This window comes from Asterias rubens, chromosome 20, assembly GCF_902459465.1.
Source record: "Asterias rubens chromosome 20, eAstRub1.3, whole genome shotgun sequence".
In the NCBI taxonomy this organism is placed as follows: domain Eukaryota; kingdom Metazoa; phylum Echinodermata; class Asteroidea; order Forcipulatida; family Asteriidae; genus Asterias; species Asterias rubens.
The window spans coordinates 8,372,038-8,387,010 of NC_047081.1; the positions used below are offsets into that span (position 1 = coordinate 8,372,038).

General features: G+C 37.9%; 2 protein-coding genes and 1 non-coding gene across 3 annotated transcripts in view; 2 read left to right on the plus strand and 1 right to left on the minus strand.

The window, feature by feature from the left end:
- LOC117303805 (zinc finger SWIM domain-containing protein 8-like) overlaps window positions 1-5,427 on the minus strand; it is a 30,360-nt gene extending 24,933 nt beyond the window's left edge. Inside the window, exons 1-2 of the mRNA XM_033788167.1 lie at window positions 5,330-5,427; window positions 4,424-4,647 (exon numbers count right to left, since the gene is read on the minus strand). Coding sequence (XP_033644058.1) covers window positions 4,424-4,613 — 190 coding nt within the window. The 5' untranslated portion in view covers window positions 4,614-4,647; window positions 5,330-5,427. The remainder of the gene's footprint in view (window positions 1-4,423; window positions 4,648-5,329) is intronic.
- Window positions 1,831-1,903, plus strand: Trnan-guu. The gene has a single exon. It is a non-coding gene; the product is annotated as a tRNA-Asn (tRNA).
- A 371-nt stretch (window positions 5,428-5,798) lies between the features above and the next one.
- LOC117304032 (40S ribosomal protein S14a) lies at window positions 5,799-13,133 on the plus strand. The gene is made up of 5 exons (XM_033788509.1): window positions 5,799-5,857; window positions 7,260-7,410; window positions 9,027-9,188; window positions 9,653-9,729; window positions 12,976-13,133. The coding sequence occupies exons 2-5, from the start codon at window positions 7,262-7,264 to the stop codon at window positions 13,041-13,043; spliced, it is 456 nt and encodes a 151-aa protein (XP_033644400.1). The 5' UTR covers window positions 5,799-5,857; window positions 7,260-7,261; the 3' UTR covers window positions 13,044-13,133.
- The last annotated feature ends 1,840 nt before the right edge of the window (window positions 13,134-14,973 follow it).

Below are 14,973 nucleotides of genomic sequence, written 5' to 3' on the forward strand. Positions count from 1 at the left end.
TGTCCTTGAATCACAGGGAACCAGTAAATATTCATGAACCCATAGGGAGGAGGGGGGGGGCAGTGTTTCAAAACCAAGGGGAGGGTGTTAAAAATGGGGCGGCCAAGTTGTCATTATAATTTCAAAGACAACACACGGTTACGTGACCAACACTGAAAATACACAATGGATAAAATTACAAATTCTTCATGATAATGTTTACAACCAAGACATCCGTACTGATCCTGATGGTCAAATCATGGAGACCTTCCTCCATGGTCAGATCATAGAGTAAGGACAGTGGTCAGATCATTATAGTGTGTAAAAACAGACCCCCTCCCACCCTCCCAAATCCAGCCTACCTCTTTCACTAATCATATAGGATCATGCATCTGCTTTGTACTGATACAGTACACCATGTACATATTATGTACATACCCAAATAACGAAGACTAGTGGGATACAAGCACATTCATTTTGTACATTGTACATCATGAAGCAACAACGCCACTCATTCTTGTTTAAAACTGGAGAACATTATGTTAAGTACAGAGCATTGTTCAACATGAAGCCATACAACATTACACAATATCAGCAGGCCTACAGGATGTAGTAACATTTCAAGTAACCTGTGGTTTTGCCTGGTAACCAACAACTAGCGCCAGGTACAATTGGACTGGTGGCAGACGACTTCTGCCCACAGAAGATTACAACAGTTGGGGTGGTGACCTCCAGTGTGGTCTTACAATCTTGAATTCCAAACAAAGACATTTTCCCTGACTCATCTGTTTTAATACAATTAATGCCCCATGCAATGTCTTCAATACCAAAGCCACATGCATTTCTCTTCTCTTTTTGTGTGTGTGTGTGGATCACTAGTCAGTGTGGTTTTTCTTCATATTGAGTGAGTCATATAGACTAGCAAAGTCCTCTGTTCGTTCTTTGAACTGGCCCCAGATCCAATTCAAAGTTACTCTATAATACAGGGTCAGTGCACCCCTATCAAATAGAGTTTCATTTATTTGCTTTTTAAATAAAAATCATAAAAACTTCAAAGAGTTTGTTTCAGGAAAAAAAGACAATAGCAAAAGCAGTCAGCAGACTAGACAAGTCTATGAACCAATCAAGCTGTCCATGGGTTTCCCACCCACACATGGACAGGTGTGGGGAACAAAGGACTCTAGATCTGGAACAGGCTTTGTGTTCACCCCTCCATTGTTCCAATATGTACCTTGACTACGAAATTAATTTACAATCCCCCCCAAAAAAATTATGAAAGCGGACAAAGGAAAAGAGCAACGTGTGGAAAATGACCATCGTTTTCAACGGAACACATGTGCACAATTGAAAAAAACCTCACACGTGTGTAAACTTGTAACTTAAACATTGAGCTGTCATTGAATGGGTTTAAATGTTACTATGGTTACATAACAATGGACATTGTACGTTAACTCACATTTATAATGCTCGACTAAAGTACCAAAATTTTACAAAGAAAAAATTCAATATTTAAACCAATAATGGAGACCGCCAATATTGGGCTACAATGAAGATAGCTCAGTTGGTTGAGCGCTGGCACGTTAATCCGAAGGTCGTTGGTTCGAAACCCACTCTAGTCAATTCTTTGTTCAACCCCAAAAATCATTTAAAATCTTACCCGGTCAGTTTCCCTTGTGGTTTATATTGATATCTGAAACAAAAAGTCGCATCCCCTTAAGATGATCCCCTGGCTGCCGCTTCCCAGGTTGTATCCTAATTTGGGTGTGATCCCTGGCTACATGGAAGTTTTATGGCTTCTGACTGGCACCCCCGAACAAAGAAAGTGACAAAATAGGGAGAACGCCAATGCAGGGCTAGATAGCTCAGTTGGTAGAGCGTCGGCATGTTAATCCGGAGGTCGTTGGTTCGAATCCCACTCTAGTCAGTTCTTTGTTCAACCCCCAAAATAAAAATAAAAATTCTTCATTTTTTGTTTACAGTGTATACGTGTACAGATAGCAACCTGTACAATGTTATCAATTATAATGAAGTCACTTGATCAGCCATGGGTATAAACTGTCTTTAGGGAAAGCAATAGGCCTAAATGATTAAAAAGTTCCTTCAGTTTCATAAAATTTGTGCCAAAAAGTGTTGCCTAAATTGGTTACAAATTTACATTTGGCGCGTCGAATATGTGTGCACTGTCCTTTCTTTTAATGGCAGGACTGTGTGGCAACACGTTCCTTTGTTCCAGAGTGACATTAAAATGCCTTATCTTCAACTATCTCCCGTTACAACTGCCAACAATTATCAGTACTGGACAATGGACTCCACAACTTCATGAAACAAAAAAACTCTTGTTCCCTGTAAATTAAAACAAAAACATTCAACAGCCTCCTAATTTTGCTGTCAAATCAAACAATTTCTTGTAGTCCCTGGTAGGCCTACTAGTACTACTTCATGCTTTAGGGCACAGTCAAAACAACATTTCCAAACAGCCCTCCCAATCAACAACAACAACCCGGCAAAAGGTTATGTCAGGATTGTCAACATATCCTCGGTGGTGGATGCTTCGTTTTTTGAAAGGGCAAGGGCACCAAAGCATTTTCTCCTTTGTAAAGGGCACCCCTCTGAGTAAATTGTAAATTTCTACTGCAGAGCATTTCACGGGCACCAAGGCAACAACCAGGGGGCATGAAGGCAATCGCCTTCGGTGCCTTCATGATGTATCAGGCCTGAATATTATTATTATTATTACTGGTTTATTGTAAAAACATCTGCTTGTCGCAGTCCAGAGACTGAATTAAAATACAGATTTACATTATTACATGAATATTTAAACATTTTAAAAAGCAGAGAGAAAATTTATACACAAGAAAAATTGAAAAATTAAGAGCAAAGTCAAAAGAGCCGTCATGAGAACTAAAATTAGATAAAACAAAAACAATAAATATTTAACAAGCACACTTAACTAACAAACCCAACAGCAGCCCGACAAACATACCCCCCCCCCCCCGCCAACAGACACCACAACAAACATCCCAACAAACAAACAAACAAACAAACAAACAACCAATCAAACACCCCAACAAACAAACAAACAAACAAACAAACGAACGAACGAACGAACGAACGAACGAACGAACGAACGAACGAACGAACATAGATGGATGTTACATGTAGATGTTCGCTCTATCAGTTGAATGACCTACAAGAGTGACCAACATGAAGTCCTTCAGTTGATGACCACTTATCAAATTAAAACCAGTCCCTTGCAAGCTAAGCATACATAATGAGCTTAATCTACATTTGGGGACACATGGACTCATGATGAACAATGGCAACCAAACCAATAGTCAACCCTCTAAGTCAAATGCTTTTTCCTTGAAACTGATCCCTCCTGAAGGTCAAGGTTGATTCCATTGGAAGGGGGGGGGGGGGTGTCGGAATTCAGAAAGGGTGAAGGGGCATTAACATGGTCCGCTGGCCAATTGCTATAACATCGGACAGTCAGTCATGATTCTCTTCAAGTGGTTCGGCTGGCTTCTTCCTATTCAGGCCTCATTTTGCTAAAAGTTGTCGCTTATTTTTCTTCTTCAAATTGTTGATTTTATGAATTACTTGTTACATTTTTAACAAGTTTCAGGACTTAATTGTGCATAAAATAAATAAATATACGAACCCATTTTTGATGGTAGATGATTTGTAACACCCAATTTCAAGATCAAATACGATAATAATTGAGATGATACTCTGGATACAAAATGCCCACAGATTTATAAAAAAACTCACACAGTTTAAAGATAATGATGGTACAAAGCTTTTTAAGAAATGAGTAAAACAGGTCACAAAAATAATTTTCATTTAAATTATTTTACCATTTAAAGCGTTTTTTTTTCGTGACATTGTTTTCCTCATTTCTCAAAAAAACTACAGTGGACCTCAGCAAATAATATTTGAAGGTAAGCTTTTTTCTATCACTATCTTAAAACTGTGTAAGTTTTGTAAATCTGTGGACATTGTGTTTTGTGTTAACAAAAAGTACCCAAATCCTTTAAAGATGCTATGTCAGACCTTTTGCCCCAAACATTAAAAAATAGATTTGAGTGAATGGTATTTCAAAGAGTATCACCCGCTCTAACGAAAACAAGTTTAACTTTTACTTTTAATGGTCAGGAACCATGACAAAAATTTAAAACGTTTCTTATAAAACACATAAGAATTGGTCACGTGATATATTGTCGGGATCCCGACAAAAACTAATTTTGAGTACTTTAGTTCACTGCTGCTAATAATTGGTGGACTTTTTTGTGCAATGGCTCAAATGAAAGCTTGTAACTTTCTCGACCCCCATCAAAATATCTATTGAATTTTAAAACAGAATTTTTGGGTCGAATCGGCCAAAAATCTGACATAGCATCTTTAAGTACAGTTTAGGATGAAAGAAAACTTTTATAAAACTAACCTTCATTAGAATGGCTGGATTGGGTAGACCCTCCGCCTCCCGTCGTGCCACCTTTTCTCCATCCTCGCCAGTTGTTGTTACTAACGCTCTCCGCTTCACTCACCCACGAGCAAAGTGAGTCTTCTTCGAAACGATCACTGTCTTCAAACGAGAATCGATCTTGTTCCTCCCAGTCATAAATGTACTCCATATCTCAGTATTCTGAGTGAGTAATATCGTAAAATCTACAAGACAGTGGAATAATGATGATAATAATGATCAAAAAATAAAAAGTAACATTTATAAAGTACACAAAACTATCAAAGCGCTCAAATGGTACTAAATAAAATACAAACAATAGCGTGTACAATATATGTTTTTTGCTTATTGTTGTATTATTCCATTAGCAACAAACAACATACAAATACAACAAATTCCAGAAAAATAAAACAATAACGTGTACAATTATATTATTACCAAAATTGAAACCAAGCCTAAACGAAATCCAGAACATGTGGTAGGGAAATACAAAATATAATATCTAGGAAAACATTGATCATTTGATGGGTAAAAACAAACCATTTAATCATTACAAGGAAATACATTATTTAAAAGCCTTCAATGTGGTGGAGTTCCTAGCAACAACAAAATTTGTTTGTGTGTATCAGCCATGATCAGACCAACACTTTTTAGTTTTTTATTCACTACTTATACTAGAGTACTACAATAATTATTTTATAAATGTATAAACACATGAACGCTACACTGGTAGTAGGTAGTTAATAGCGATTCGTTAATAATATAGTACAGTTTTGCCGAACAGACCACAGAAATTACAATATTCAGAAACCTCCTTCATTCTCACACATTTGTAGTTCTGATAACTCGTTAACAATACGGATACTACTGTAAACATGATATACTCACGACTGAACATGAAACTGTCTTCATCTGTCCATTTCAGCCACGATTTGTGAGAGTCTTTTTGTTCGTTCTGCAACGTGAATGAATGATCCAGCTGTCGACGGCCACAGTACACAGGCTATCCTAAACAATAACAACATGGCTCTGCGCATTCGGGAGCGGTCGGAAGACCTCGACTGTTTCCGGCGAATCAAGGTCATTGAACTTAATTTGACCTTATTTTTTTAGGTTGAGCTGGTACTCTTGTGTGTAGGAACGTTTCAACGTGCAATTTTCAGAAACCAGTGTTACCACCCCCCCCCCCGACCCGAAACAATGTTTAAAAAACTGTAATAAACTTGGTCAGAAATCAGAAACCTTTCAGGAGAAGGAATTAACCAGTAAGTTGGAAATTCTTTCGAGTGTGTTCTTTCAGTTTTTGAATGAATTAAACGTCAGTTTAAACTGTTACGAAACTAACATTTTGGACGAGCCTAAATGGATGACCTTATTTGACCTCTTTAATACTAAAAGGTGCTTCTGTTGACGAAGGTATAATATTGTGAAAGAAATCCACTCCCATCCGTCTTTTTTCGACAGTTTATTAGATATATTTTTCTGTTCGAAAGTAATATGAATTATGAAGTGTTCGTTCACGTAGATTTGACTTGGTTTTTACAATTTTAATGTGTAAAATTTTCATTTGAAAAAGCCGATTCGTTTTTTTTCTGAGGGTGGAAGTGGGGAATCGTTAACGTATACTACATTTGTGTTACTGACGTCTAGGTACCTTTCTTGTCTTGCCGTAAAATATCTGCCACGAAAATTGTGTGTATGTTGTGTTTACAACATAATTATTTTAACCAAGTTGTAGGTATTCAATTGTACGCTTTCATCTCTTAGAGAATTGTGCTACCAAGTCCATCACAGTGGCGGTAAATTGAAGAGATGTGTCAATGAAATTGACCGGAAATAAATAACAATCAATATTGCCAATTTATTAAAATTTGTAAATAAATAAATGTCAATGACAATTTCTGCCGGCCACTTGTTTGTGAAAACAATTTTATTTTTAATTCATCATCCATCGTTCAGAATGAAAATAAAATTGAAATAATCGTTAGTTGTATATATTGTGTAGCTTAAAAAAAATGAAGCAATATCACTGCATTGTGTGATGACATGACAGTCAGTGGATAAAAGTAATTGGAAAGATTCCAGAGTCCTAGACTGTATCCTGCCACCATTTTTCCACTTATGTTATGGACCAAACATGCCAAGCAAAATACAATATCTCGGTCCATCCGATTCCATGTCAACAATAAAATTAATATAATATCTCATTTGTTGACTAATTAGATACTGATCAATTTATTTCTTGACGAATAAAAAAGTGGTGGGGATAACTTTCCGTATCTTGCCACCACTTTTCACTCATTTTTACAAAAAGGAATATCTCATTGAGGTAAATTAGATACTTAATTATTTCATTTCGAATGAAAAACGAGTAGCCTGATACAGAAAATTTTCCATTTTTTATGGTTGTATAGTTAATTGTAATGTTATATGTGTATAGGTGTAGTCAACTTTTTCAAAGAAGGTGTTTTTATGTTTATTACAAAATAATGCATAGCATTTGAAAACTTGCATGTCCATCATCTAAAAAATGGGTAAAACATGGTGGAAATGCGACCACCATTTTTTCACTTATTTGGCTAAAATAAAAAGTGGTATCTTCTTAACCCAGTTTAAAAACCATTATCTGTCATAAACATTAATCAATAAGTGAAATGTTGGATGTCAAAAAAAGCATGACTGTATCTTTGGCAAGGGTACCATGGGTATTGGACAATCTTTTATCAACCGTCCCGACTTTCCCATTCTCTCACATCCTGTGTTTTATTTTTATGGGTTGTCGGCAAATGTTTAATATTGATCCTTTTTAATCTTTTAGACATGGCTCCTCGTAAAGGCAAGGTACAAAAGGAAGAGGTCCAAGTTCAGCTTGGACCTCAGGTTCCCGAAGGAGAGAACGTGTTCGGCGTGGCACACATCTTCGCCTCTTTCAACGACACCTTCGTGCATGTGACAGATCTCTCTGGAAGGTCAGTATTTTTTAAGGACAGGCATGATGCTTCATGAAGGCAATTGACTCCATTACCTGGTCATTGCCTTGGTGCCCTTGAAATGCAAGGGGCCTATATAACTTTTTACAATTCCCTGTAATTTCGATTCATGTAATTTTTATACATTTCCAGTTAATGATGTGAGTGCTTTTGTAAGGTTGAAATCTTGTTGATTGAGTGCATTTCTATACTTGTTGTGAATTGCTTTTAACTTTTTTTTCAAAGGAATCTTCTCATGAAATTTTTGTTTTCTTCTGGTGATGAATTGCATTTTACAATTGAAACCTTGTTCAATGATTGTATTTCTTGTTATGTTTAGAGTGACACTTTCTTGTATGAATTTGTTTTACATAGTTCTAATGTCTGAACCAATTTTAACTTTGATGTCTTCATTTGAGACAAAATAATTATCTGATATATTGTGTGATATTCCATCTGATTATTGTGTGTGTGCATTTTACAATTGAAATCTTGTTCAATGACTGCATTTCTTGTGATATTTATCCTGACACTTTCTTGTATGAATTGGATGTAGTTCAAATGTCTAACTCAATTTTAATTTCCATGTCTTTATTTGAGACAACATAATAATCTGCCATATTGTGTGATATTCCTTTCGACTATTATGTGTTTGCATTTTACAATTGAAATGTTATTCAATGATTGCATTTCTTGTTGTATGTGTTGTGATACTTGATTGTATGAACTGGTTTTACATACAATGCAAAGTTGCATGCATATCAAATGTTTAATACTACATGTTTTTATCTTCATTGCTTTTTGATGATTTGAGACAAAATAACCTGATGTGTGTTGTGTATGGATTTTTCAATTGTTCTTTTATCTTGTTTCATGATGTGCTTTGCTTTGTATATCATGTTACACATTTTTCTACTTGCTCTAATTGACCACCCTTGAACACATTAGACAAGTTTACTGGAACCCTGCTATGAATTTGTGTACTTTCTTCTTATTCATAAACTGTTATTACAAGGATCTTCTTTCATACTTTGGTGTTGTCTTTTAACAATGTTGTGATATTTTAAGGACACTTTTTGAGTATGAGGCCTAAGTGTGAGCATGAAATTTCTCTAACTTACCTCTGATTTCCCATTCTGGGGCTCTCAGAAAAAAATTAGTCACATTTATATTAGACAGGCCTAACATAGACAATTTATAAAAACCAATACTATAGGCCTATGTACTAGTAGGTCAGCCCTTAAACTAGATGATGTTTCTATTTTTTTATTCAAGGGCCAAGAATCTTGCCTTTTGTATGTACACTGTCATCATGATCAAAATAGGCCCGTGGCAGTACAGTCTACATGGAAACATGAATTCTTGTGCGCCTAAATAATAAGTGGTGTGACGTTTCGACCCTATCAGAGTCTTTCTCAACACCAGGTCACAACAAAAATTGTGACTAGTGTATCCTGCTTATAACATTTTTAAGCAATATTCTCTGCTAAGCAGCTCCATGAAATTGAGCCCTTGATCATGACGACACGGCCCCCTTAAATCATAGGGTAGGCCTATATATGATATAAGTATTTTTTTTATTAGATTTTAATTTTGACTTTGATTGACCCCTACAGGGAAACCATCTCTCGTGTGACCGGTGGAATGAAGGTCAAGGCCGATCGTGACGAGGCTTCTCCGTACGCCGCCATGTTGGCTGCCCAGGACGTCGCAGCTCGCTGCAAGGAGCTGGGCATCACTGCTCTGCACATCAAACTGAGGGCAACAGGTGGAAACAAGTGAGTAGTTGGTAGATGGTCCAGGCCCACCTGTCCAGGCCTGTATGCCTCGTTTTTTGAAAGGGCAAGGGTCCAAGGCATTTTCTCCTTGGGAAAAGGCACCCGATGGCAAAATTTACCATTTCTACTGGAGGGTTTCAAGGGCACCGAGGCAACGACCAGGGGGCCATGAGGCAATTGAATTTGTTGCCTCCGTGAAGTATCAGGCCTAATGGTCACTGTTGAGCAGTAGAGGGCACTGTACAGTGCAACCAGCAGAGATACTTCAAAACGCTTGCTTGGTGTACTCCCATAATTTGTCATTATTAGGCATGGTATTCTTCTTACTTGAGTCTGATTTCCGATACTTTTTTGGGTCGATTCGGTTTTTTTTTTTCAGAGTGAATAATTCGACTGCCTTGAGCAAGGCTATTGGCTATTGCTTGATATAATTAATGATGTAACGTCTTATTCTCTTCCTTCAGGACCAAGACACCAGGACCAGGAGCCCAGTCAGCACTCAGGGCTCTGGCTCGCTCTGGCATGAAGATTGGCCGCATCGGTGAGTTATTTCTTACTTTTAAGAATCTTCCCCCTTCTTGAAGGTTGACTTGCCTCCAGATTGACAATCTTTGTCATCTGAGCCCAATTTGCTTAGCATGAAATTTCTTCACGGATAATAACAGGATTACACACCAAATTTCCATTTGTTGCATATTGCTTGTTAGTGGTATTCAGCTGTTGTTTGCTTATCCTGAAAACCATGTGGAAATTTGGTTGGTAGTTCTGTTTTTATAAAGGAAGAACGTTCATGCTAAGCAAATTTTTGTGCTTATGGGCCTGTGTCCCAATTTTATGCCTCTGCTTACCGTAAGCAAAAAGTCGTCGCATACGGAAGCCTTGGATCGGTCGATTTGGTCTTTAAAAGGCGTTTGTGACCATTTGTTATAAAATGCATATGGGTAGACTGATGTTGTAAAAGTAGAATACAATGATCCACACAAACATGCCTCGAAATTGCACTGTTTTCCTTTTACTTCGTCGACTAACACGGCAGCCATTTATGGGAGTCAAATTTTGGACTCCCATAAATGGCCGACCATGTTTGTTCGCAAAGTAAATGGAAAACCGTGCAATTTCGAGGCACATTTGTATAGACCATCTCGTCCGACAAGGCAACGTGTTCCTTTAAGGGGGAACACTGGGAGACGGTCAAATTTCGTCAACAGTCTTTTGTCAACAGTCGAGCTGTCTCAAGTTGGACCTCGGGTTCCCTAATCATTGTACACAATCTCCCTAATTGCAAGATGAAACTGTTGGCAGCTCTAGTAGAACTGGATCAAAAATGTTTATTCATCAACACTGTTCAGGCCTGATTAAGAAGCAGCAGAGACATTTGCCCCTGGTTATGCCTTGGTGCCCCTTGAATTGTTCCAATAGAAACTGAACTCTTCCTTAACCAACGGTTCTTTTCAGAACCACCCCAACTCATTTAGAGATAGTTATTACATGGTGTTACCGCAAACTCTTCTATATCTTATTTCCCACCATGCAAAGTTTCAAATCCTACTGAACTCTTCCCTCATAGAGGCCCACCTGTAAATAGGAAAAACTTTTTTGAACCAAGTGACAACCACGGCCCAATTTTATGGCTCTGCCTAGAATCGGCACTTACGGAAGCAGGGAATTCTGTGCTTACGCACAGCGTGTTTTCACGGGTTAGCGTACTCCACGGCATTCTGCGCTTACACAGCTAGCGCAGAAATTTGCGGCTTGTAGGTAAGCAGTGTATGGTGATCGTCAGCGCGGAACTCGGTGGTAAGCAGAGCCATGACATTGGCCCTGCACTCTTGTCAGTGTAACTTTGTAACTGACACGCCCCACTACACAGGACACTCACACACAGTGGGTAGACCACACAATAGCCCTAAGCCCACCAACCACAGGTCTCCTTTCAGGAGAACCAATCAGGGTGTTGACTAGGCGAATAGGTTTTCCTATCCGTAACCGCGAATGCCTTTTTTTTTCTTAACCGGATATCCGCATAGGGCGCGAATACCTATTTATAAACCGGATAGTTCTGTAGTTACAACCAAGTAACCGGATATTCTTTAATATCCGAATATCCGCGGACGTCGGGCGACAACTGATATGAAGGTTTTGTCTGAATCCTTATGAAACTTCTATTAAGACAGCATAAAACAGCATTAATTAAGTATTCAACTATGCTCACCTCCGTGAAGAGTTAAAACAATGACATTTCCGACGTATTTTGTTCAAAGATTACAAAAGTTTTCCTTCACGTAGAGTCAATCACGATCAAAAGAAAAAGCAAATCGCCATCTTTAAATTAGATCCGGTCATTTTTATGAATGAACCGAGTGACACTGTCTATAACTAATATCTGTCTATAACTAATTTTTTTTTTTTATTAGCGCCCTCTAGCGGCAAAAAAACTATTCAAATATCCGGTTAATTTCAGATAGTTGGCCAGCGGTATCCGAATAACAAAATTTCACTATTCGCCCAGCACGAGTGTTGACTGACTCTACCCTAAAACTTCTGTTCCCCTATAAATATGGCAATAACTTTCACTCTCACTCTCACCTCTGATAAATCTACTCCGCGGTAGTAGAATATAAAAAAAGACAGTTCTCTAAAGAACAAACTCTACCTGGCAAGTAGATACACACATGGTCAGGGCTGTATGCTTCGTTTTTGAAAGGGCAAGGGAACCAAGGCATTGTCTCTTTGGCAAAGAGCACCCTATGAGGAAATTGTAAATTTCTACTGGAGCATTTCAAGGGCACCAAGGCAATGACAAGGGGCAACGGAGGCAATCGCCTCCGTTGCCGCCGTGAAGTATCAGGCCTGCATGGTGTTACTGCAAACCAAATATATTTGATACCTCAACATGCAATGCCTCCAATCCTATAAACTCTCACCCTCTTCAGTCTCATGACGATGACTAGAGCAAGCTAATTGAAACGAAGACTGTACTGTCTTTTCGGAACTGAAAAGTCTCCAGATTTTTTTTTAAATGTCTTCTCTGCGGCAGCAGAATATTGAGCAAGAAGAATTCTCAAAATAACATAGTTTTACCGCAAAGCAAATGCAAGGCACTTAACTATAGTTACTTCATAAAAAGTTGGGAAGGTATTGCATTCTGCTGAACCAGCCAGGCTCCTAGAGGATGATACCCATGCCTACATCCTTACAGACTGTGAAGGGGATAACCCTGTTTCGCCCAAGTAGTAGGTGGCAACGTGCCCCAGGTTGCAGTTGATTTGGGTCAATTGTCAAAGACCAGTCTTCTCACTTTGTGTATCTCAACGTATATTGCATAGAATAACAAAACCTGTGAAAATTTGGGATCGATTGGTCGTCGGAGTTGCGAGACAACCATTAAAGAAAAAACACCATTGTGACATGAAGTTGTGTGCTTTCAGATGCTTGATTTCGAGACCTCCAATTGTAAATCTGAGGACTCAAAATCAAATTTGTGGTAAATTACTTCTTTCTCGAAAACTACGTCACTTCAGAGGGAGCTGTTTCTCACAATGTTTTATACTGTCAACCTCTCCCCGTTACTTGTTACCAAGTAATGTTTTATGCTAATAATTATTTTGGGTAGTTACCAATAGTGTCCACTGCCTTTATGTGTTGCTGTTATCATAAAGTGGTCTTCTGGCTTTGTGATGTATGGTGATCTCTAATAAAGGAAATTTTAAAAGTTGCACTTTGTAATTTGTGGTACAGTTTTAGACGTCTTCTTATTCTTTGAATTATGTTTTTTCTTTTACCACAGAGGATGTGACACCAATTCCGTCTGACAGCACACGGAGAAAGGGAGGTCGCAGAGGTCGCCGTCTGTAGAGGGCGCTGTTGTCAGTGGCAGCAAAAGTACTGTACAAAGCAAGTGTTATGTTCTGTAAGCTTGGTCAATAAACCATACAGAGGACAGTATACAAACGTTTGCGTTGTTTTATTTCCAAAGTCCATTGCTTACAATTTGGTCACCCTTGCCGGCAAGTTATTTCACAAAAATATTATTCAAAGATTTCTTGGAAGGACGTTCTTGATTGATAAGGAGACTGATGTCACAATCAGGTGGTATTATAAGAACAAATTAAGTGGGGGAGGGGGGGGGTAAAATTGTTAATTTGTTTAAACCCCTTTGTGCACCATTTATTTTAGTGATAAATTTATATTATGGGCACTTAAATTCTAAACTTAAAAAACAGTTCACAAAAGCGCCCTCAAGAGTCCTTTTTCCCGTTCTGAAAACTCTGGCTAAGCAATCGTTATTTTTCAATTTATAGCTATTTGACTGGAAAAGGAATCGAACTGGTCGCTAACGACCGATCAGCGTTCAAATGAGTTCAGTGGAATAAAGTAAAAAAATATGTGTCAATCGAGAGATTTTTCTAAAATTTGTTGTGTTTTGTGATGGAAATATGTCATCATCTGCCTTGAGCTCCGCTCTTGATTAAGGGGCACATCACTTTTCCTCTGTGGCCTCCCTTCTGTTATGGGGCACTTTCATGAGGAAAAAGTTAATTTGATTTGGAACTTTGCAGAGGGCACCACAGCAAAAGCACAGGGCACCACGGCAACTGCTATGGGCGCCATGATTCGATTTTGAAGCCTGTCTCTTCACTCTATCATGTTCCAAAAGTAATTAGTAAAACTTAAAAAAAAAAAAAACATGATAAAGCACATCTATATATATTCAATAAATACTTTTATTTTACTCAACAAATTGTGTTCGAAAGGTAAATGAAATTGCAGCTAAATTTGGATAACAAGCGGAAATCGGTTTTCGACATCAATCATAAATCAAATACAAACGAGAAAAACAAAATTATTCCATTGCTAGCATTTCATGTACAAATCAATAATTTAAATAAGTTTTTGAATGTATCGGTCGGTTAAATTTCAGAAACTACTTGACAGAATTGCTTATCCTCCGATGCAGCACTTGAAAACAATCTCCATACCATTAATTAGCCTGCCGTTCATAAAAATACATAATGACTAGTACGAGTGAGGTAGGCCTTTGAATAAATAAGTCTTACAAAATGAAATAAAAAATGTGACGGTACGTTGTATTTACAATTTCTATTAGAAATGCTACTTATATATTCCACAAAAAGTCATAATGACTTCAGGCTATTTCAGGCAGCCTCAAAGCAAAGCCGTAGCCGTATTTGTGGCAACGGCTAGGACTGTTGCTAAGGACTTCCTATACATGTACTTCAATGCCCAGTTTTATAGCCAGGGGCCAATTTCATAGAGCTGCTTAAGCAAAAAATTTGCTTAAGCACGAAAATAGCTCGCTTATTTTACACATGTTACTGGCCAAATTTCATGCCATATACATGTACATTGCTTATGACTAGTACTTAGCTGTTGTTTACTTAGCATAAAAATTGAGTGGAGTCTTGGCCGGTAATCTGATTTTACTAAGCAATGAATTTTTTGCGTAAGCAAAATTTGTTGCTTAAGCAGCTCTATGAAACTGGGCCCTGAGCTCTGTAGCTGCAAATTCGAGTATGGCCTTACTTTAAAGTTTTAAGCATCCTTACACTTGCAGCCCCATAAGGAATGATTATTGTTTATTTCACAACCTTGTGATTTTATTTACATTGGTAAACCTTACTTGAATTGGGAGTCCATTTCAGTTTTTCTAAGGTGGTGATTTAATTTTACAAGCAAAATAAGTTTTGGAAGTTAACAGTGGACAAAGGTTGAGGTTTAGAGGCTTCGTTGAATTTTTCGCTTGGATTTATCTCCCTATCAAGTG